The following is a 24,369-nucleotide window of genomic DNA, read 5'->3' as shown; positions in this document are numbered from 1 at the left end:
ATGCTTGTTTGTGCCTATGAAAATAGTGCACAACTGTGATATAATTATATAAGCAAATATTAATAATCACAGGGAAATGAAGAAAGGATGATACTTACTTGGATAACTAGAAAAAGAGAGATGGAACAGCAACTAAATTCAAAGTTTTAAATATTTACACCCAGGAAAATTAACTGTTCATATTCATTTTTTACATTACTTTATATTAAGTTTGTCAAATATTGTCACTGGAATATAACACTCAAAGTTATAAAATGTCAACAAGCTGTCATGGGTCAAGAATATAACTAGCATGCTTTGAATAAGTGGAGGAGAGTTAGGAGATCATTGGTTTCAGAAAAAAATCATATAAAACAGTCAAAAGAAAATAGTCATCAAATACTTTAAAAAGGCAATCTACTGACATATATATTATATGCTAACATAATGTATACTAACCTCCTATATATACTATACATTGTAATAATACCATAAAGATACATTGTAATAATAGCATACATCTATACAAAAATTAAATATACACTATATATGCAATATACATAATATACACTAACATACTATAATATATACTAATATATGCTAACATAGTATATACTAATGTATATAATATGCTAGTATTATTCCTGTTAGGAATCTTGTAAGAAAATGTTAGATATTATAGGCAATGATAAAACTGCTGGTGAAAGACTGTGTCCATTTTACAACCTTATGTAATTGTTTTGTGAAATGGTCTCATTTGATTAATAACACTTTAATGAAGTGGAAAATCACATAGTTAGAAACAAAACCATCAGTCAAGAGATTGTACGCATGCCTTTGAATTGATAACACTAAGTTGTGTCATGAAGTTTGTCTTTGCTAGCTAAGAAGGCAAAGCAATTTTTTCACATGTAAGCAGTGGAATACTGAGTGGAATTAATTTTATAATGTACAAAAATACTGTGATCATTATTAAAATATTTTTTCTTTTAGTCTGGCCATACTGCAATAATGAGGTTGCTAACTGGTAAAGGGTTCTGAAAAGAGTTTTAAAAAGTATTCTAAGTTCAGAATGACTCTCCTGCAATCAAAGTGAAACTGTACCTCAAGGAAAAGTTAACCAGTTATTTGATATTCACCTAGAGGTCTGCCATAGGTGAAAGTATTGACAGAGAAATGAGCTTCTTAATTTATTCAGAAAAGCTATACAAAATCCAAATTGTAGGTGACGAACCTAGATAAAATTAGGCTAAAAAAGAAAAGGATAAACTTGGAACAGTATTAATTTGGGAACAATATAAATAAATTCCAGCTTCACAATTGCATGAAACTTCAAGACAATTGTTTGGCAATAATAAACACAGTTACTGATTTATTTTTTTTTTTTAAATAGTAGTGAATAAATGCAAGATTACTCAGTTTCTGTTACAAAAAATACCAAAGTGGAGAATATCAGCTTTGTTTGTTAGCAGATGGATCTGTGGAATAATTGAAATATTTGACAACTTGGGCTATTTCATCCCAAGGGAATGTCTTTAATGAGAAGTGCTAATAATATTAGTTCTCTGAATATCCAGTGTACTGCACCCCTTCCGGTATTTTACTGTAAACAAATCTCATAGTTTGAAAGGTGCTAAACACAAAAGACATGAGAGGGCTTTCATAACTCCAATCTTGGAAATATCTAGTCAGTGCAGTGTTTGGAACCTTGGAAAGGATCTGTTTATCCTGTTACTTCAACAAATGAAAAAAAACCAACAAATCCAACATGGAAAGAATTTACATTCCCCTGTAAATGCAGCCATCCAGTAGGCCTAGATATCTGACTACATCAAACAGAAATAAAGGAAAGAAAATTATAGAACAGAGCTCTGAATTAGCAGAAAAATGAGAGTCAATTCAATCAGTTGATACATACAGCAGAGCACCATCTAATCCACTATTCTGTAGCAGTGTTTCTTCCATCTATTGTAATGTATTTTCTACCCTCACAGATACTTGCTGCATTACAGTTAGTAAACAGCAGCCATGTCAACAGACTCTGAGATGGCCATCTTTGGGGAGGCAGCTCCCTACCTCCGAAAGTCAGAAAAAGAGAGAATTGAGGCCCAGAACAAGCCTTTCGATGCCAAGTCCTCTGTCTTTGTGGTACATGCAAAGGAATCCTATGTGAAAAGCACAATCCAGAACAAAGAAGCAGGGAAGGTCACTGTCAAGACCGAAGGTGGAGAAGTGAGTAAAAATAATTCAAGCCTTGAGAATACAATTTAATCCTGCTGTGGGATTTTAGATGGCAAATATAAATCTTTCTTTTCTTTGGCAGACTCTTACTGTGAAGGATGATCAAATCTTCTCCATGAACCCTCCCAAGTACGATAAAATCGAGGACATGGCCATGATGACCCACCTCCATGAACCTGCTGTGCTGTACAACCTCAAAGAGCGTTATGCAGCCTGGATGATCTACGTAAGTAGCAGCAGGAGACAACTACTGCTTTTGAGTAGTTGAAGACACCCTTCAATCCCTCTGAAGAGCTTCCTGACTTCTTGCCACCTTCTTTCCTCATTTTTCTCTTTCTTCTTCGTTTCTTGCATGTGTTTTCCTCTTGCTGTTTACATCCTCTCTCTCTTCTTCCTTCCTGCTTTTACCTTTCCTTGTCATATGCTATATCTCACCCATTCTCTGGTAGGTCATTCCTCCACTTTATTTTCTTTCACTGCCCTGGTCTCCCTAGAACATTATTCACCTCTGCCTTATCTGCAACTCTCCTCAACTCTCCAAAATCAGCATCCTGTCTCCCTTCCTCGCAGACCTACTCGGGTCTCTTCTGCGTCACTGTCAACCCCTACAAGTGGCTGCCGGTGTACAACCCGGAGGTGGTGTTGGCCTACCGAGGCAAGAAGCGCCAGGAGGCCCCTCCACACATCTTCTCCATCTCTGACAATGCCTATCAGTTCATGCTGACGGGTGAGTGCTTGACGTCCCTCACAGCAATCTAAACCAAAAAGCCGCACTGATCTCACTGGAGCATGTGACAAGCCAGCTAAAAACACGACGGAGCTGTATGACTGAGAACTTGATTGAGTTGTGCAGGAATTAATTTCAAGTGAAACTGACCCAGACGCATGCATGGACTGAGCACTCTGTATTATTTGCACTATATTGTATAAAATTCTATACTCTCCCACTACAGAAATACTATTTGATTCAGTTTGCTGCTTTTTTTCACTGATAGGTCAGAAAGAATAATTATTTCACATAACCCCCTATTTGGAATACAGATAGGGACTTTGATTAGAGTTCTTGATGAGAACTGTGTGAAGGGCAAGTGGGTACACAGCTTGTGCGAGGACCACATGCCTCTGACAGCTCTATACATCCATTTCAGCGGTTGGGACCTGGAAAGGAATCGAGTAGTCTTGGACTACTACTCTTGGACTTAGGAGAAGCCACAACTTCCATTTACAGCTTTACTTCTTATTCAGCTTAGTATTACTCAGAACAACTGCTAATACTATCTTTCATACCACCTCCTTCACAGATCGCGAGAACCAGTCGATCCTGATCACGTATGTACACTCCCTGCTGGGGTCCCCGCTGGGCTGCCCCGTGCCAGGGGACCTCCAGCCTGACCACACGCTCTCTGCTTCTGTCTTTGGTTTGACAGCGGAGAATCTGGTGCAGGGAAGACTGTGAACACAAAGCGTGTCATCCAGTACTTTGCAACAATTGCAGCAAGTGGGGAGAAGAAGAAGGAGGAGCAGCAGGCTGGCAAAATGCAGGTGAGGTCCTAGGGGTAGGAACCTGCAGCTGTCAGATTTATTTATGAGCTATATCATGATAATAAGATTTCTGGTTTAGGGGACACTTGAGGATCAAATCATCAGTGCCAACCCACTGCTGGAGGCTTTTGGTAATGCCAAGACGGTGAGGAACGACAACTCCTCACGCTTTGTAAGTTGTTGTCTGGGACAAAATTACTTTTTTTGTATCAGCAGACTGACTCAAAAATTCTTGCAGTCAGGACTGGTAAAATAGATCTTGAGTTACTTTTCTGCTTCTTTCAGGGTAAATTCATCAGAATCCATTTTGGTGCCACGGGCAAACTGGCTTCTGCTGACATTGAAACATGTAAGTGACCCTCCTGGCCTGACCCCTTTCCTTCCAGCCTTCCTCAGTTCTTGTGCTAACTCTGTCCTACCATCCTTGCTAGATCTTCTGGAGAAGTCCAGAGTCACTTTCCAGCTCAAGGCAGAAAGAAGCTACCACATATTCTATCAGATCATGTCCAACAAGAAGCCGGAGCTAATTGGTAGGAAAGATCACTAACTTCTCCAGACAAAGGTCACGGAACAACATTTAATTCCTTTACGTGCCAATTACATTTGATCTGTATGTGTTTTGTCCTTCTTTTCAGAGATGTTACTGATCACCACCAACCCGTATGACTATCACTATGTGAGTCAAGGTGAGATCACGGTTCCCAGCATTAACGACCAGGAAGAGCTGATGGCCACGGATGTAAGTACAGCACAGACGTTTTCTTAGGCGGACTCTGACCTTTAACAGGCATGGTACTTACTCCAATGATTCTTTTGTTAGAGTGCCATTGACATCCTGGGCTTCACTGCTGATGAAAAAACAGCCATTTACAAGCTGACAGGGGCTGTCATGCACTATGGCAACCTGAAGTTTAAGCAGAAGCAGCGTGAGGAGCAGGCGGAACCGGATGGCACAGAAGGTACCAGCGCGATATATACCGGAGCGCAGTATACTCCGGAACGCTCACTAATACAGGCAGTAATTCAGGGTCAGAATCATTGACTCAGCCTGCACATTTCTCCAGATGCTAGTATTGTAGAATATAAGTGTGTCCTAACCAGACAACTTTGCTGGAAGAACACACCCCAGTGGAAAATGCAGATTATTTTGAACTATGTCAAGTATAAGGTCCAGTGAATCCTAAGGCACTGCTATACTGCATGGCAGCTTCCCAGACCTGGGACAGAACCGGGGGCCACTCTGCCCACTGACTTAAGTTTATGTACCCAGGTAGCTACTACCATTTACCATCAGCTGTAGCCACCTCCTAATGGTATTGTTTCCAGGTGACAAGAAGCCAGAATCCTGAAGCTGCTCTGCTTCAAAGCCCATATTCTGGAGACAACTCATAATGCCTGAACTGAGAGCATTGTTCTACTTCATTTTGCATGGGGGGGTAAAAAGGAGCATCAATTAATACTGCAGCTGTGGCTCTTATGTTCTACATTTTCTGTACAGTCTCAGCATATCTCCAGGACTTCTGTTTGAAAAATAGTCATCTAAGATATGTCTATTGCATTTGCTTTGCCTAGAATTGTTCAAAAATGCATTCCTTTAAAAGCTCATGGAATTATTTCCATGAAACCAGTTAGTCGCATCTATCATAAACTTGTACTATTACGGGCTTTTTTTCTGGAGCTGTTTGTGTGTGTGTGTGTGGTTTCAGGGTTTTTAGGAAAGTTAAGACATAAATGATAATGACTGCAAGGAATACAACTGCAAGGAATCTGATAATGATGAATACTAATAGTAGAACAGGCTACAAATAATAGCTGTAATCATTGCATGAATATAACCAAAGGAAAGAGTTTTAGAAGCATATGATAGAATTAGATGACTAATTATTAAAAAAGAACTCTACAAAATTGAAATAAAAGTTCCAATTTTGTTCTTGTTTCATACCTTACTCTTTCTAGTGATAACTGTACACTAAATACTTAGTTGTAAATAATATAAACAACAGAAGCAGCTTGAAATTAGCATCTGTGTATATATATTCTATAATGAGGTTTGGCTTTCTCACATTGAAGGACTCTGTAATAGTACTGGTGCTTGCTATCATCTTTGTGAGAAGATACAGGCAGCAAATTGGAAAGGTGACAGAGTCTATCCAGTGGAGACCTGGAAAAGACCTATGTGTGTGATATTTATCCTGAGGAAGAATGTGGTCCCACTATGAAAGTTGTATGAGATATCTTATTCATACTTTTGGCATAATTCTCCACTAATCTCTCTCATTAGAGTTTCACTGACTGCAATTTTCGATACAGTGTATTTCAATACCAAGCAGTTTCCTTTTCTGTTTATTCAGAAATTGTGACTTCTTTGACCTGCCATTTTCATGGCCCTTTTGTCTGTCTAGTCACCTGTTTCAAAATTTGCATATTCATTGTAAAGGCATTTGGAAGAATCTTTACATTTACAAATCATGTAAATTAAATGGGAAAAAATCAGTAAATCAGGAAAAATTACAATATTTTAAAGTATGTGAAAAATTATATGTGGCTTCTGCAGAAACAATTCTGAATTACTACACAGTACATCTACTGAAGAGCTAATATTTGATCCTGCTGTATGCTTGTTTCCTTTAGTTGCTGATAAGGCTGCCTATTTGATGGGTCTGAACTCAGCAGATCTGCTCAAAGCCCTCTGCTACCCCCGAGTCAAGGTTGGGAATGAATATGTGACAAAGGGTCAAACTGTGCAGCAGGTAAGAAACAAGTTATGAGAGAAAACAAATTACATTAATTAAAAATCTCAAACTTCCTCTTTTGCCCTGGATGGTAACATTTGTTTTCTTTAGGTGTACAATTCAGTGGGGGCCCTGGCAAAATCTGTCTTTGAGAAGATGTTCTTGTGGATGGTTGTTCGCATCAACCAACAGCTGGATACGAAGCAGCCCAGACAGTACTTCATTGGTGTCCTGGACATTGCTGGCTTTGAGATCTTTGATGTAAGAGGAAGATCTTCATACAAGTTTCCTGGAGGGGCCATTAAGAAACTGGAATAGTTTGGGGTTTGGGGTATTGTTTCTTTTTTAATTATGGAAAATTTTTTTATTTATTAGATAATCCTGCCATTCCTGTAGAATGGCACTCTCCTGGTTCTCATAGTATGTATTATCCCACAAGGGCTGCAGATTTTTACAGATGTCTGTTGTTGCATCCAGAAGTGAAAACTGCATTGAAAACTGATATGAAAATGTTGAACAACTGATAGGTGATAGCTGAGACAGATTTTGAAGAGGTTAAAATATGCCATCTTGAAGGAAGATTTTGTTAATGCTGAAGCCAGATTCCCTCTGAATACTTGGGAACAGACTGGCAGTGTACACAAATTCAAGAAGATGAAAAGGTAGACATGGTCTAAGCTTTGCAACTCTTTTCAGCGCTCAGAAATATGTTGAGACAGTGCCAGCACCTGGAAGGGTAGATATATTAGAGGATGGAATATGCCAGTCACTTGTCCAGTCCCATGAATAGAAATTCAGGAATCCAGTCATAGAGACCTTAATGGGTTGAAAATAAAACCTATTGGAAGATGGAAAGTGTTCCTGGAACTGAACTTTGCAAGTAAGTAAATCTCTGCATTCTGCAGTTCAACAGCCTGGAGCAGCTGTGCATCAACTTCACCAATGAGAAACTGCAACAGTTCTTCAACCACCACATGTTCGTGCTGGAGCAGGAAGAGTACAAGAAAGAAGGAATTGAATGGGAGTTCATTGACTTTGGGATGGACCTGGCTGCCTGCATTGAGCTCATTGAGAAGGTATTTGTGTAAATCACAATGTCTAATCTTTTCAGAAATGCATTAATTTTTTATATATTTATAAATGTTGCTTGAAAGGGTAAATGTGACATTGTAAATACATAAGTTCAGATTATTTTACAATTTACTCTGCTGAGCAGAAGAACAATCCCTGAGAGAGTTAGTATTGTCTCACTCAGGAAGCTATTTCTTTATCTGTGATTCTTTCTGCCTTTTCACCTCTTCCTCCTTCCTTCTGCTTCTTCCAGCCCATGGGCATCTTCTCCATCCTGGAAGAGGAGTGCATGTTCCCCAAGGCAACCGACACCTCTTTCAAGAACAAGCTCTATGACCAACATCTGGGCAAGTCCAACAACTTCCAGAAGCCCAAGCCTGCCAAAGGCAAAGCTGAGGCCCACTTCTCCCTGGTGCACTATGCTGGCACAGTAGACTACAACATCACTGGCTGGCTGGAGAAAAACAAGGACCCCCTGAATGAAACTGTTGTGGGGCTGTACCAGAAATCATCCCTGAAGACACTGGCCTTACTCTTTGCCTCCGTTGGTGGGGCAGAAGCAGGTGATTTCTTTGAAATCAGTTCTACTAAAATGTACAGGAAAAAAAAAAATCTTGCAATAATATTTACATTTCAAAAAGTGAAAACCCAAAACCACATCTACTTTTTGGAACTCAGTCACTCAGACTAATAAAGGATATTACATTTCCCTATAGACCTTAATAGATCTGTAAGTTTTAAGACAAGACAGCTGTACTACAACATTAACACAGGTTAGGTGGCAAACCAGATATCTGCATTATGGGGCATTCCCAAATACTTCAGGGAATACAATCAAATGTATCAACATGCTGCTAAATTTATGCATACCCTTAGATGTAAAGATACATAAAGACTGCATTTTGTGTATTCACTAGCAATTTAACTCCTTAAATATCTTACTATGCATAATGTTACATTTTATTTCCTGTTTGCATTTTCCTAACTTCAGCTTGAAGCCATTAGATTTCATCCTCTTTCATCTGAAAAAATCAAGTCTTGCATTGTAACTTTAAACACTGTATGCATTTACAAATTTTGATCATATTATTACATTTTCTACTTTTTAAAGATGAACACACAAAGTTCATCAGATTCTAACTGTGTGTTTTTGTTGTTCATTTCTTTTAAAAAAAATATTATTGTTTAGAGAGTGGTGGCGGTGGCAAGAAGGGGAGCAAGAAGAAGGGTTCTTCTTTCCAGACTGTCTCAGCTCTTTTCCGGGTACTGTAGTATAATCATTATAATTTTTACTGCATTATGAAGAAAATATTGAAAATTCAGTTCAGAAAAGCTTTAGATTGATCGAATGTACAAAATCATTATGTTAAGAAAGGATAAAGGCATGTGCTTCTTAATAAAGGATTCTCATTGAATCTGCCCAACAGTTCTGTAACAAAGAAATACTGATCATAGTTTTATTGCAGTGTTTTTACTCTATCTAATATTGTGTAAGTGACATTTTTAAACCCAAGTATTTACTCTTGCTCTTAAGGAAAATTTAAACAAGCTGATGAGCAATCTACGAAGCACACATCCCCATTTTGTACGATGCCTTATTCCTAATGAAACAAAAACACCTGGTAAGTTGTTAAAGTTCAAATATGAGATAAATCTGTTCTTCTCTGTGCAGCACAATGAAGTACCAATTCATTATGTCATTTATTAGGTGCCATGGAACATGAGCTGGTGCTGCATCAGCTGCGATGTAACGGTGTGCTGGAAGGGATTAGAATTTGCAGGAAAGGATTCCCCAGCAGAATACTCTATGCAGATTTTAAACAGAGGTCAGATTCTGTCATCTACCCTCCACCATATCCACCAATGCTGAATAATTTGCATTTCCTAATTGTTTTAACTACTGTGGGAGTTATGGGAGGGGTTCGATGTACCTACCTTTAGGTGTACAAAAGTTAATTGTTCAAGTTAGACATCTAGTTTCTTTCTATAGCTAACTAGAAGAACAGGCATTTTCAAAGGGCAATTATTTATTCCTGTCCTTGATTCATACTCTGGTATGGCATAAAGCATTTTTTAATTAACTATCCAGGAATGAGGTTGATTAGCTTAGACTTAGTTAACTTAAACTGAGATGACTTGCAGCCATCAGCACAGAAATGTGAATAAAGATATTCTAGACTAACTTGTTGGAAAACCAAATAAAATAAAACTATCTTGATTCTTTTTCTGTATCAACTGGAAAGTACTCAGATAGTATGTACTGCCAATATTGTGGATGAAGAATTGTGTCTCCTCTGCACATATCTTGCTCTTGCACACAAAGTTCTCATTTGGAGATAAGGCATTAGATAACGGGGCATGTAAAATATGTCAGCAGTTACCCATGGAAATGAGTACCTATTCTGTGTCAAGAATTTCTGGACTAAGCAAAGTGCAAGGTTTGTCCTAAAAACATATTTATGCATGAAAATGTGATTTCTAAACAATGGAACTGAGTTCAGTCTTATTCACCTGTCTACCACTCTTGTTCCCCCTTCAGAGAATCTTAACCATGGCATCAGTTGGTACAGGTTTGATTGAGCTTTCAGGAATCTGACCTTCTTCATATTCTATTTCCTCCCATAGGTACAAGGTGCTTAATGCAAGTGCCATCCCAGAGGGACAATTCATTGATAGCAAGAAGGCTTCTGAGAAGCTCCTTGGATCCATCGATGTGGACCACACCCAGTACAAATTTGGCCACACCAAGGTACAATTGCTGCTTGACTAATGTACTGTGCTTGCAATACCTGACAAATACGTACTGCAACATTCTCTTTCTCAAGGTGTTCTTCAAAGCTGGGCTGCTGGGACTCCTGGAGGAGATGAGGGATGAGAAGCTGGCACAGCTCATCACCCGCACACAGGCCATGTGCAGGGGCTTCCTGATGAGAGTGGAGTTCAAGAAAATGATGGAGAGGAGGTATTTACTTGTACTTATTTGGCCTGCTGGGCCAATCCTCATCAGATAGAAGTGACGTGGACAAAACTGAAAATAAGCTGCTTCTCACCAAAACTCATTTATTTCTCATTAATTCAGTTTACCAACATGGATGTATTTGGGAGTATACCCTAGCAGTAGATGAAGCAGTATAAAATTCTGATTTAGAAAAATGTCATTTTTAACTTATACCACCCTTTGTACTAATTTTTTGTTAAATTCAGTATATGGCTACATTATACTTATGTCCAAAACCCAGAAATCTAGTCTAAACTTATCATTTTAGGTCACCATTATAATCAAAGGTAAGAAACATATACTTCTAGCACAAGAGAAGTATCCTCTTCCCTTGGGTAACTTTCATGAAAGGGACTAAGTCAACTTCTGGAGGTGTTCCTTTTCTTTGACCATGAAAGTGAGCCAGACATCTGGATTTCAAAACTGCCCATACAGGTTGACAAACTACATCACACTACGGAGTTTTCTTCAGAAATATATGTATTTTATATATATTAAATATATGAAATATTATTAATAAATATATATTTAACAATATAGAATTAATATTTTTATACACACAGATATATAGAACTGTAACTATAAAGTATTACATGTAGAACTTCATATTATAGGTATCAATATATGTAATTAAATATGTATTATAAATTTAAAAATATGTAACATAATATGTTTTTTCTTACCTTTCAGAGAGTCCATCTTCTGTATCCAGTACAACGTTCGTGCATTCATGAATGTCAAGCACTGGCCTTGGATGAAGCTCTTCTTCAAAATAAAGCCCTTGCTGAAGAGTGCAGAATCTGAGAAGGAGATGGCCAACATGAAGGAAGAGTTTGAGAAAACCAAGGAAGAGCTTGCAAAGTCTGAGGCAAAGAGGAAGGAGCTGGAAGAGAAAATGGTTTCTTTGCTGCAGGAGAAAAACGATCTGCAGCTCCAAGTGCAGGCTGTGAGTATTGCTAATGTTTTTAGCTTGCAATGTCCTGGGTAAAATGATCCCAAATGTCTCAGTAACAGACACATTATCCCAAAACAGTATTTATTTCAAAAACATACACATATTTTATAAAATAGGAAGGAAAACCACATGGAAAAGCTAAACTGAAATCTATAAATATTAATAAATTTGCAATGAATTACTGCAGTTGGTTCCTTATACTTTTAAATCAAGAAAGAAGTAATTAATTTCCAGTTAGTAAATACTAGTTTACAGAATGACATTTTAAATCATACATGGCAACTTACAGCAGCAATTATCATGTCTTTATAAAACTTTATATACTATATAATTTTTATATGTTATCATCTGATCAATGAAGGTAGTCTGGAGATCCTATTAACACCTTTTATTTGGAGAATCACAAGTGGATTCAGGTGGAGTAGGAGGGGCTGAGAGTGTCAGGCATTTCTCCAGCATTTATGGTCCTTGTCTCCTCAGAAAAAACAATGATGAAAGTGGAGTCCTCCCCTTTTTCCCTGGAAATAAAAAGGTAGCAACAATAATCCCCTTAAAACTGTCTTTAACAACAAGGATTAGGATTCATCTGACCTCATTTTCATGTCTACAGTCTAAAAGTCTACATGTGAACTAGTAGCCTCAGGTTCTCTTCAGCAACAAGAAACTCATCCCTTCAGAGTATGATACAATTCATTCAAAAATGTAAATTTTTTTGGTTGAATGGACTGCATCTTGATATCATGGCAGTTATCTAAAACTACATGAGTCTAACCCCAACCTAGCTATCTTGCTGAGCTATAAAAAGTCTTCTGCCTGGATGGTATCATTGTTCTTCACTAGAACAAAGAGGAAAAGAACAAGCAGTATGTAGAAAATAAAGATTACTTCTTAGTAACTTGCATCTTAGAATGCACGCAAATTCAGGTAATTGATACTGCCCTGGTAAACAGCAGTGTCCCTTCCAAACTGTTCTTCTTGACCACAAGGGCTAGAGACATGACTGATTCAACTATTGCCTTTGAAACAGTGATCTTAACACAAAATTTTGCCAAAACTAATAATTAAATTCATTCTCAGTAAATCTTTTGGGAAGCGTTGTAATAACATTTTTCTCAGCTGAATGTTGGAGGTTTTAAACACTACGCTAAGAATTCTGCCTACATGGTTCTCTTCAGTAGAACTCTATGCCAGTTTCCAGTCCAGCCAAATGCAACGTAAGTAAAATGATTAAAAGATACAAGGGAGATACTGCCATGATTTCAGGCACCATCTTCAAATTAATGTTGCAGTTGCATGAACAGTTAAAGGGTTTAAGAAAAGAATGCTCAAAGCCTATATTTATAGTGCTATAAAATATCCCTTTATTTTCCAAAAATGTTTTCCAAAACAAATAGATACTCTCATAATAATGAGTTTTAAATACAAAGGTGTGTAAAGCTGTTTTGAAAATAATAATTCCTTCTTTGAAAATCAGTATGAAAAAATAATTATTTGAAAACTATTTTATTCAAATGAATCATGTGTAGGAAGCTGATGGGTTGGCTGATGCTGAGGAAAGATGTGACCAGCTCATCAAAACCAAAATCCAGCTGGAAGCCAAAATTAAGGAGCTGACAGAGAGAGCAGAAGATGAAGAAGAGATGAATGCTGAGCTGACAGCCAAAAAGAGGAAATTGGAGGATGAATGTTCAGAGCTGAAGAAAGATATTGACGATCTTGAGTTAACGCTAGCCAAGGTTGAAAAGGAAAAACATGCCACGGAAAACAAGGTATGAGGCAGAACCTGTCACTTGCACTCCTGTGCCATTACAGGACTTCTGTATCTACTTCCTTTATTTACACTAGCTCCCTTCTTCTCAAAGGTGAAAAACCTTACAGAGGAGATGGCAGCCCTGGACGAGACCATTGCCAAGCTGACAAAAGAGAAGAAAGCCCTCCAAGAGGCCCATCAGCAGACACTGGATGACCTGCAGGCAGAAGAGGACAAAGTCAATACGCTGACCAAAGCTAAGACCAAGCTGGAGCAGCAAGTGGACGATGTAAGCATGGTTTCCAGAAGAACAGGACAGGTATGGATTTAGACCTGGCTGGTAGAACACTGATGGTCTTGTTCTGCTTAGCTGGAAGGGTCCCTGGAGCAAGAGAAGAAACTGCGCATGGACCTTGAAAGAGCTAAGAGGAAACTCGAGGGAGACCTGAAGCTGAACCAGGAATCCATAATGGATTTGGAAAATGATAAGCAGCAGCTGGATGAGAAGCTGAAGAAGTAAGTGGGGCTGTGGGGCACCTGAGCACTGTACTGGTGCACTTGTGTTTTTTCTTTGATCTCTAACATGGATTGCTTTGCCCAAAGGAAAGACTTTGAAATCAGCCAGATCCAGAGCAAAATTGAGGATGAGCAAGCCCTGGGCATGCAATTACAGAAGAAGATCAAGGAGTTGCAGGCAAGTCTTTGTTCCTTCCCCTCTCTCACCCAGTCTCAGGTCAGGTAGGAGGAGGGCATGGGTGTGAAGGGTCTCCTAATGTTCCCCAGGCTCGTATTGAGGAACTGGAGGAGGAAATTGAGGCTGAACGTGCCTCTCGGGCAAAAGCAGAGAAGCATCGGGCTGACCTCTCGAGGGAGCTAGAGGAGATCAGCGAGCGCCTGGAAGAAGCAGGAGGGGCTACCGCAGCTCAGATTGAGATGAACAAGAAGCGTGAGGCAGAATTTCAGAAGATGCGCCGTGACCTCGAAGAGGCCACGCTGCAGCACGAAGCCACAGCTGCCACCCTGCGGAAGAAGCACGCGGACAGCACAGCTGAGCTTGGGGAGCAGATCGACAACCTGCAGCGAGTGAAGCAGAAGCTGGAGAAGGAGAAGAGTGAGCTGAAGATGGAGATTGACGACTTGGCCAGTAACATGGAGTCTGTCTCCAAAGCCAAGGTGCTGAAATATTTCTTTGTAGTAATTCAAACATAATCAAGTATCTATATTTTAATATAGAATTTTAAGTTAGTCATATTTTTAAATAAATAGTTGCATTTCACAACTTAAATTTTAGTTTATATATTTAAGCATTAGTATAACAATATATTATATCCTTTGGGTGAGAGCTAAAAAACTTCACCTGAAGCACCTAACCTAACTATAAGGTCTCATTGCTTGGTTCTGATTATTATTATAGTGAAATGAAAGATACTGGCCTTATCAGGTTTTTAGTTTCTTCTAAAATAGGAATTACTCCTACCCAAATGTCTCCTTTTTTTCTATTTTTCTTTTCCTCCCTGAAATATTTCAAAGACAGAATCATTAAGAGCCAACAGAAATTTAAAATAATCCCTCATGTTACAATGTCCCATCATCCTTTTTATCTATTGAAAAACTGGTGTGTACATTAATAAATTACACAAATGTTGGAATTAGGGGTGCGAATTTCTTAGAAGGATATATCAATTAACTGAGACTTTTTGACTTTACTTCTAAATCATTGGCTGCTTTTTTTGCCCTTCATAAGACTTCAGATTCTCAGTAACTATGTGTTGAACCACCAATCACCTTTCATTCTGTTCTTCATGCAAACAGGCAAATCTGGAGAAGATGTGTCGCTCCCTAGAAGATCAACTCAGTGAGATTAAGACAAAGGAGGAGGAACAACAGCGCACTATTAATGACATTAGTGCTCAGAGAGCTCGGCTACAAACAGAATCTGGTAAGACATTTGTGGTTTTTAAGAGAACACTGTATATGACATGGGGCTTTAAAAAAGGGGTCAAAAAAGACTTGGGGATCTTGGTAGAAACTCAGCCGAACATGAGCAAGAAATGTGCTCTTGTGACAAAGGTGGCCAACAGAATCCTCAGCTGCATTAGGAGAAATGTTGCCAGCAGATTAACAGAGGGTGATCCTTCCCCTTACTCAACACAGGTGAGGCCACACCTGGAGTGCTGTGTCCAGTGCTAGGTTTCCCAGTACCAGAGAGATACAGACATCCTGGAGCAGGACCAATAACATGTTTAAGGGACTGGAAAAACCAGTCACTGGAACAACCTCCCCAGGGGTGTGGTGGAGTCCCCATCACTGGAGGTTTTCAAGACACAATTGGACAGGGTGCTAGACAATCTCATCTAGGCTCCCTTTCCTATGAAAGGTTGAACCTGATGACCTTTCAAGATCCCTTCCAACCCGGATTGTTCTATGATTCTATGACTGGAGTTTGAAAGAAGAATTCATCTATCTTTTAACCTAGACTTCATCCTTCTGCTTCCCAGGAGACATTCAGGAGACAACAGTGATATAACTGAGCACGTACACCATAGCATACTCATTCTGTAAGCTCAAGGCTCAAAATGACCACTGCACTTAGTGCAAGCGTAGAGTAAGACTAGTCAGATATTGGACAAGGGGGCACGATGTGTCTCATATTGTACCTCTAAGACAAATACTTTGGCATACTTAAAAATATGGAGAGATATCAGTGATTAGGATTCCATGACAAAAATAAAATTTTGTTTAACTCAAAATATTTTTATGTGCATTTAATTGTCAAGGTTAACACTTTTAAATAAGTCATAAAAAGGTTCTTTTACTCATCAATGGCTGTAAAAGGCTTGTGTATCTGCAAACTTTCCCAGGTGAATATTCACGCCAGGTGGAGGAGAAAGATGCTCTGATTTCTCAGCTGTCAAGAGGCAAGCAGGCTTTCACCCAACAGATTGAGGAACTCAAGAGGCACCTAGAGGAAGAGATAAAGGTGAGAAGGCTTTCCAAATTCTGTCTTATCCATTGGAATCCTCCTGTCTAGGAGGAGCTTCAGGTACATATGAAATCACAGAATCAAAAAGGTGAGAAGGAGAGAAAAAATGCTTAGGTAATTCAGTGCAAGTCTTCCCATATTAACTTTGCTCCCCCTTCCCTGCAGTGTATCCATTAACTCTTTTACAGATTCCTGGCTCTTCCTTTCTCATTCAGTAGCTTGCCATCACCCACAGCAGAATAAATCAGTGTCCATCAACATTTCAGTCAGGAGATTTCCCAGGATATTTCCATTCATTTTCACACTACTATTTTTCCCCCAGGCCAAGAACGCCCTGGCCCACGCCTTGCAGTCTGCTCGCCACGACTGTGACTTGCTCCGGGAACAATATGAGGAGGAGCAGGAAGCCAAGGGGGAGCTGCAGCGTGCCCTGTCCAAGGCCAACAGCGAAGTGGCCCAGTGGAGAACCAAATACGAGACGGACGCTATTCAGCGCACGGAGGAGCTGGAGGAGGCCAAGTATGTGGGGAAAGTGGGGAAGACAAAAAAAGGGGTAGACTAACAAGGGAAATTTGAAGACACAACAGCAATATTGTCATAAAAAGTTAAAGCTGTGCTTTGTGGCAGGGTAAGGGCTGATGTAAAGTATATCCGCCAAAGGGTGTGGTTTAGAAAATGTAGAGGAGAATATTCCCCTGACCGAGAGAATGTTTTCACCTGTGGACAGTAGAGACAGAAGGCACAGTGGTTGTTCAAGGCTGGGAATCAGAACTGGGAAAACAGTGACTGGCTGGGAGAGGGTCTTCACTGTCTGTGCGTAGGATACATACTCAATGAATGGGTAAAACGTCCTGTTGTGAAAGGCCCATCAGCCACGCACCACACCTCCCCTTTGCTCTCAGACCATGAGCTGTGCTTACCGCCTCCCAGGAAGAAGCTGGCACAGCGCCTGCAAGATGCAGAGGAACATGTCGAAGCTGTAAATGCCAAATGTGCCTCCCTGGAAAAGACAAAGCAGAGGCTGCAGAATGAAGTGGAGGACCTAATGATTGACGTGGAGCGATCAAATGCTGCCTGCGCAGCTCTGGATAAGAAGCAGAAGAACTTTGACAAGGTCTTTTGGGCTCCAGGCCTGGGGTTCCTGGGCAGAGCATCCCCTCCTGATTGCCACATCCACACTGAGGTCCTGTTTCTCTTCAGATCCTGGCAGAATGGAAGCAGAAGTATGAGGAAACGCAGGCCGAGCTGGAAGCCTCCCAGAAGGAGTCTCGGTCTCTCAGCACAGAGCTGTTTAAGATGAAGAATGCCTATGAGGAGTCCTTGGACCACCTGGAAACGCTGAAGCGTGAAAACAAGAACTTGCAGCGTAAGTCCCTGGCCCTCTGCTCCTGGCTGGGCTTTCTTGCTATCCAGCACTACCACCTTTCCGTATGGGTCTGTGCCTGCAGGTTGGCAAAGCTGCCTGTAACCTTGGTGTGGCAGGGCCCTTTGCATTCCGCTCTGTGCCTGACCATGCTGTTGGTCTTTGTTCCCACAGAGGAGATTGCTGACCTCACGGAGCAGATTGCCGAGGGAGGAAAGGCGATTCATGAGCTGGAGAAAGTCAAGAAGCAGGTTGAGCAGGAGAAATCTGAACTCCAAGCCTCCCTGGAGGAAGCCGAGGTATACAGCATTATTTATTGCTCTCTTACATATCTTGGATCTCTATCTCATAAGCGCTGTGAAGTCATTCCCAGACACAAGAGGAAAAGTGTTTGTGTAAAAGTGTAGAGATATTACCCAAGTGTGGCATTAATTTTTACTCAGAGCTTCAGGTTCAACATATGTCACATAAAAAGTATTCTAATTTATTATTGTCCAGGCCTCCCTAGAACATGAAGAGGGGAAGATCCTGCGCCTCCAGCTTGAACTCAACCAGGTGAAGTCTGAGATTGACAGGAAGATAGCAGAGAAAGATGAGGAGATCGACCAGATGAAGAGAAACAACCTCCGAGTTGTGGAGTCCATGCAGAGCACCCTGGATGCTGAGATCAGGAGCAGGAATGAAGCCCTGCGTCTGAAGAAGAAGATGGAGGGGGACCTGAATGAAATAGAGATCCAGCTGAGCCATGCCAACCGCCAGGCTGCAGAGGCACAAAAGAACCTGAGAAACACACAGGCAGTGCTCAAGGTCCATTGAACAAAAGCTGCCTTCAGAGAAATATCTTACCTGATATTTTCAGTGCCAAGCATCTCTTAATCTGCTTATAATTTCCTTCAATTGCTCTACAGGATACCCAGATACACTTGGACGATGCTCTCAGGACACAGGAGGACCTGAAGGAGCAGGTGGCCATGGTGGAGCGCAGAGCAAACCTGTTGCAGGCTGAAACTGAGGAGCTTCGGGCAGCACTAGAACAAACAGAGAGGTGTAGAAAGGTGGCTGAGCAGGAACTGATGGATGCAAGTGAGCGTGTGCAGCTCCTCCATACCCAGGTGAGGTCACTTGGTGAGAAATGGCACTCTTGGTAAGTAGGAGAATACTTGTATGCTTTATTCCAGTTACCACTGGAGGCTCAACTTTGAAGACTAGAGTTGTCTTTTCTGAAGTAATCATCATGATACTAGAAGAGGTCTTTGCTGAAAAAGTGTGTACACTGGCTGTGTTCCCCGGTCGCACTCAATGAAACCCATGCTTCTACCTTCTTTGCATCCTAACATAATCTCCAGAGGAAAAACATTTAGTCACAGGGACCAGATTTTTTAGTTACCCATGCCAAATGGTCTGTCATCTGAGCAGTCAGAGGCTGAAACTCTGAGATGACAGCAGCATTCATTTCTTGCTCAGTCAAAATGTAGCACTAGGAAATCCCCATATTCCTTCTAAAAATGTGCTGTCCACGCTAGCAAGATGCAGCCCATGTCAAGCAGACTTTGACATGAGCTACATGTCACAGCAGTCATCCAGCAGTCAAGTGCTGAAATGTATGGGAAGTGTCTAGTTTCAAATGCTGAAAAGATTCTGGAAGGAATCTATCCTATCAACATTACAAATTTTTCTCTTCAGTTGATAAGAGTGGATTACTCTTCCCTAATTACATTGAAGAGAAGGTATTTCACTGACTTTCCTCACTCTATTTTTCTTACTTCCCCGCACCAGCCCTGGTGGATGAGATGTAGCACAGATTATATTTCTAAGTATGCTTTTTCAAATTAATAAAATTAATTATTGGAGAAAAAAAAAAGCATTATTCCCCAGTGATAAGAAATTTTACAGAAAAATCTGTGGTATAGATTTTTCATATAATTATGTCTGAAATTATTCAAAATCTTGTAATGTTCTTGATTTGAAATAATGAGCTAACAAAACCAAACGTCTGATGCTACTCAACAGAACACCAGCTTGATCAACACCAAGAAGAAGCTAGAAACAGACATTGCCCAAATTCAGGGTGAAATGGAAGAAACAGTCCAGGAAGCCCGCAATGCTGAAGAGAAGGCCAAGAAGGCCATCACAGATGTGAGTTAGGGGCTCCTTTCACTGCTGATGGTGGATGTATTCTCCTCCAATCTGTCTCCACTACCAAAATGGCTTTGATCCTTTGCTCTCATCAGGCGGCCATGATGGCAGAAGAGCTGAAGAAGGAACAGGACACCAGCGCTCACCTGGAGAGGATGAAGAAGAACCTGGACCAGACGGTGAAGGACCTGCAGCTTCGTCTAGATGAAGCTGAACAGTTGGCCCTGAAGGGAGGCAAGAAGCAAATCCAGAAGCTGGAGGCCAGAGTGCGTAGGGCTTTGGTTTGTGCATGAGTGAGCATGTCCCTTGGAGAGATACCAGGGAAGCTCCAAAGATGGGCTTCTCATTGCAGGTGCGGGAGCTGGAGGGGGAGGTTGATGCTGAGCAGAAGCGCAGCGCTGAAGCCGTGAAGGGTGTGCGCAAGTACGAGAGGAGGGTGAAGGAGCTGACCTACCAGGTAAGGCAGGAGGCCGCCTTGGGCTCACACACCCTTCTTGCAGAAAGGCAAAATGTAGTCCTTTAGGGATTTCTTTCTGCGTCCTGAGTCACACAGTTAAAAAGGACAAGACTGAGAACATCAGAAGAAATTATCTTTCTGGTCGTGTTAGGAAGATCCAGTTTATCACCTCTGTCTTACTGGACAGCAAAGATCTATAAGGAATGTTACTCTCTGTTTCACATAGAGGGCGATTAAAGAGGAGGGGCAAAGAGGTGCTTCTCTTTCTTGTCCTTCTCTTTAGTCAGAAGAAGACAGGAAGAATGTTCTTAGGCTGCAGGATCTTGTGGACAAGCTTCAAATGAAAGTGAAATCCTACAAGAGACAAGCTGAGGAGGCTGTAAGTATTGATGTGTGCAGGGTCAGTCTCCATCCAGGTGGAGACGGAATTCTGTGTTGGTGTTTTCCCCTGCATAGCTCTGTTCCAACACTTAACTTTTTTGTCTTTTTCTTGCTGTGCACTCAGGAATGAACAGCTGAATGGCTGTTCTGGCTGAACACCTCAGGGGTCTAGAGGGGTGTAGAATACATTTTCTGTGAGCATTATTGCATCACTGGGAAGAGCAGCAAAGGCTCAGGTCAACATTGTGGGAGTAGGTCTCTGCTTCCTTTCACTTATATTCATATTTCTGCCTAGCAGAAAAAAAAAATCTTCAAAAATTGTAATACATAATTTTATAGCAGTAAATAAATGGAAAATGATTTAATGGAAATAACTATAATTATATATAATTATTCAAAAATTCCAAAGTGCATTAACATTTTATATCCAGAGAAGGATTCCTGGTATATCTTATTAACCATCTAAGCATTTAGCATTCAAGCTATTTCTTTGGTTTCCCCCTAGAAGTAGTAGAGAGAATTACATACTAACTCACAGATTTTTTTTTTTTTCTATTATGTAAAGGCAAAATACCACAGCCTGTCCAGTGCAGTGTTACAGTAGGAACATTATTAAACATTTTAAAACCTATTTTATCTCTCTTCCCATCTCCAGGAGGAGATGTCCAATGTCAATCTCACAAAGTTTCGCAAGATCCAGCACGAGCTGGAGGAAGCTGAGGAGCGGGCTGACATTGCAGAGTCACAGGTCAACAAGCTCCGAGCAAAGAGCCGTGAAATTGGCAAGAAGGCAGAAAGTGAAGAGTAAATGCCTCCAGTGGTGCAAAGTGAAAGAGAATTGCACAAAAAGTGAAATTACATTACTTTGATTTTGTAATCACTGCTTAGTCCTTCATCCATCTCTGGATCATTACTGCCTAGATAATAAAAATTGTAGAGATTTTCCCATTGAAATAATGAGAAGTTCACTGTTGTATTTTAATCATTATCCTGAATTCTTACAAGGTTTACATTTTTCCTTACTTATTTAAATTCATTCAATTAAAAATCTTGCTTCAGGTATTTTCAGACTGTTTCAGCCACTGTTAAATTGGTCTATTCAGACATCCTGCTTCATTCTTACCCTGGAATTTCATCTAAGACTTCCGTAAGGGAGAAAATCATTATTTCTTTGCAACAGAATGTAATTATCCCTTATAACTTCTGCTTTAGGAATACAATAGAATTTAACTCAAAGGTTCTGTCCAAAGAATAAGAATTTATTGCATCTTCTATTATTATTCTATTAAATCACGGGTCTTATGTGCAAGATCTTTCTTCAGGTTCAACCTGTTCAGTCCTTCAAGCCACTTTGAAACATAGTTTAAAGGACATTTAAACCTAAAATGAGATCTACTTTTAACTTTCATTCATGAAATTGATGTGCAAACCAACAGTCCAAGGGCAGCACAAACAGCTACCTCACAGTAGCTTCTGTTTGTAGTTCCTTCATTTGGCTTCTTGTGAGAGGAGTGATCTAGTCCACAACCCATATGCCATTTGGCATTTAGACACCACTGTCTCAGACTAATCTTACAGCCATTGTACTTCTCAGTGAACACAGGTTAGACTGAACAATATTGCAGGTCTCAGAACTGATCATCATTCTAAATGGTTTGCCAGTCATTCACAATCCTCTCATTTCCTCTTGAAAAAAAGTTATTAAACTTCCTAACCACGGAGTGGTTAGGAAAAGACAGAATTATGACTAGTGTTCAGTATATCACAGTCACTTCTGATTATATATTAGTTTATATAACCTTTAGTTGTGTTCCACAGTTCTGATTCTTAATTTAAAAGACATGAAAGACAGCATTCAGTAACTGAGAGCTATTCAGTAAATTTTCCCCTTTGTTTCCTGTTTAATGAGTATTATTCAAACCAAAGTTTGAAGATAGAAATACTAAATTTCTCATAGGCTTTCCAAGGTTTTAAGATATGTGTGAAACATTACATATTAATGTATTTATGCATACATATCTGTGCATGTATATATACATACACATACATGTGTATGTACATACATACATACACACACACACATATATATAAAGTTTCCAAAGCTATTTTTGCAGCAGCAATCCAGTAACATGAAGATGTATGTTACTGTTTCGTCACTGATAAGTAATCAAGGTCAAAAGTAGTCACTATTTTTAGCATTCAGTTTCAAGGCTTTGATAAGCATTTTTACAGCTTTACAGAACAGCTTCCCCTGACTACAGTCCTAGTTGAGTGTCACCATATCTCCAAACCCATTCCCAGAGTCACATGTCAGACACCTGAGAAATTAAGTCTGTGGAATTAATTGCCATCTGTGAGAAGTATTGCGACCAAGTTCCTTCTGGAGGAAGAAAAAAGATGGCAAATCAGCATGCAGCCTTTATACTGTGTAGATAGCCCAGGTTTCATGTGTGCCACAGAAACAAAAAAAAGTAGAAATTCTCCTTGCTCAGAAACACCCTCACCTGCCAAAGGACTGTTCAGGCTTTCAGGAGCCCTGCTTCCTACTTTTCATGATGTTTTTTTCCTGCCTCTAACTCAAGCAGATCATATTTTTCTTTCAGGGAGTGTGTGGATTTCTAACTAGATTGTCTAAACAGTTATTGTCCACAGATACAAACTTTATAGGTAGTAGCTACCTTCTTTGAAAATAGCTTTGCTTGCATTCCAGAGTAAAGACAGGATTTTGCTTTTACACAGGCTCTTTCCTATCTACTTTGCAGCGTATGTACAGGATGAAACCCTGGATTACGTAATGTGGGCTGCAAAAGTCCTCTAAACTCTGGGATCTGTATCAGTTCACTACAGAAGCCAAGGTCGACAGGTCCATTTTATCAACATAACAGGGCAGCTCAGCCATGAGGGGGAGTTTGTAAGCCCACTGGCAGCAGCAGATAACATTACTCCTGTGGGGCAGACAACACCTCATCACCCACGCACGTCAGTTGGGGTGGTCACAGGGCTGTGCAATGCTGTGGCAAGTAGAGCAAATCTCTTCTGACTGTGGAGTGCTGCAGGTCATATGCACATTTCAGCTGTGTCTAACAGGCTGGCTGGGAGTAGTCAGACTCTGAAGAAGAGGCTGGGCAACAGCTTTTCCCTCTCTTTGTTAGCCTGCCACACCTTGCAGACACTGTGCAAAGACACTGGTGAGCTATGCTAACCAGAACAGTTGCAACAGACCTGATCTCTTCAGGTTCTGTACAGTATTGGGCCATTCAAGTGACACCAGTGGCACCAGAAAAAATGTGAAACCTGTCACCTGGCCTATCTGGCATCACAACATTCACAAATGGCACAACAACATGCTGATGACGCCTCAGACATTATGCTAACAGCAGTAAAAAGACCAAGTTTGACTCTTTCTGCTTCGCCTCCAAATGCATCTGTGACTTACCCCATCCCCGTCTGCCTCAAATCCACGTGATCACACCATAACTGTGTGTTACCAGCCCTGCCCTCATCCCTTTTTCCATGTTTGCTCACATTCTGTGTTCACAGAGCAGTGCTACCAAGCCTCTACACCCCTATATCAGCCTGGTACTGCCTTCTGTGTATCTGAGGTAGTTTGATAAGGGGACACTGTTTAATATCCCCTGAAGAGACTACTGCAATACCATACTATGCCCATTACAAAGCAGTGCCTTGCTGCAGCTAAGTCTTAAACCAGCAGCAATAAAGAAAAACATCTCTGGTCTGGGCAAACATTTTCAACAACAAACATTAAATATCTAAAACCATT

The 24,369-nt window shown here is 40.4% G+C and overlaps 1 protein-coding gene across 1 annotated transcript; it reads left to right on the top strand.

The window, feature by feature from the left end:
- Positions 1 to 1,992: 1,992 nt before the first annotated feature.
- Positions 1,993 to 21,812, top strand: LOC142038891 (myosin-1B). The gene is made up of 38 exons (XM_075044816.1): positions 1,993 to 2,211; positions 2,303 to 2,446; positions 2,791 to 2,947; positions 3,522 to 3,549; positions 3,648 to 3,762; positions 3,842 to 3,934; positions 4,048 to 4,111; positions 4,194 to 4,292; positions 4,398 to 4,501; positions 4,583 to 4,721; positions 6,394 to 6,512; positions 6,606 to 6,755; positions 7,400 to 7,570; positions 7,819 to 8,128; positions 8,755 to 8,828; positions 9,100 to 9,187; positions 9,274 to 9,391; positions 10,191 to 10,314; positions 10,391 to 10,527; positions 11,254 to 11,509; positions 13,045 to 13,287; positions 13,381 to 13,557; positions 13,639 to 13,784; positions 13,872 to 13,962; positions 14,052 to 14,441; positions 15,081 to 15,207; positions 16,130 to 16,248; positions 16,574 to 16,770; positions 17,182 to 17,365; positions 17,452 to 17,617; positions 17,789 to 17,913; positions 18,113 to 18,421; positions 18,523 to 18,726; positions 19,625 to 19,750; positions 19,846 to 20,016; positions 20,103 to 20,207; positions 20,491 to 20,586; positions 21,244 to 21,812. The coding sequence occupies exons 1-38, from the start codon at positions 2,008 to 2,010 to the stop codon at positions 21,394 to 21,396; spliced, it is 5,823 nt and encodes a 1,940-aa protein (XP_074900917.1). The 5' UTR covers positions 1,993 to 2,007; the 3' UTR covers positions 21,397 to 21,812.
- The last annotated feature ends 2,557 nt before the right edge of the window (positions 21,813 to 24,369 follow it).

This window comes from Buteo buteo, chromosome 13, assembly GCF_964188355.1.
Source record: "Buteo buteo chromosome 13, bButBut1.hap1.1, whole genome shotgun sequence".
NCBI lineage: Eukaryota > Metazoa > Chordata > Aves > Accipitriformes > Accipitridae > Buteo > Buteo buteo.
The sequence above is the reverse complement of the archived record's forward strand: the minus strand, read 5'-3'. Positions and strand labels throughout refer to the sequence as shown.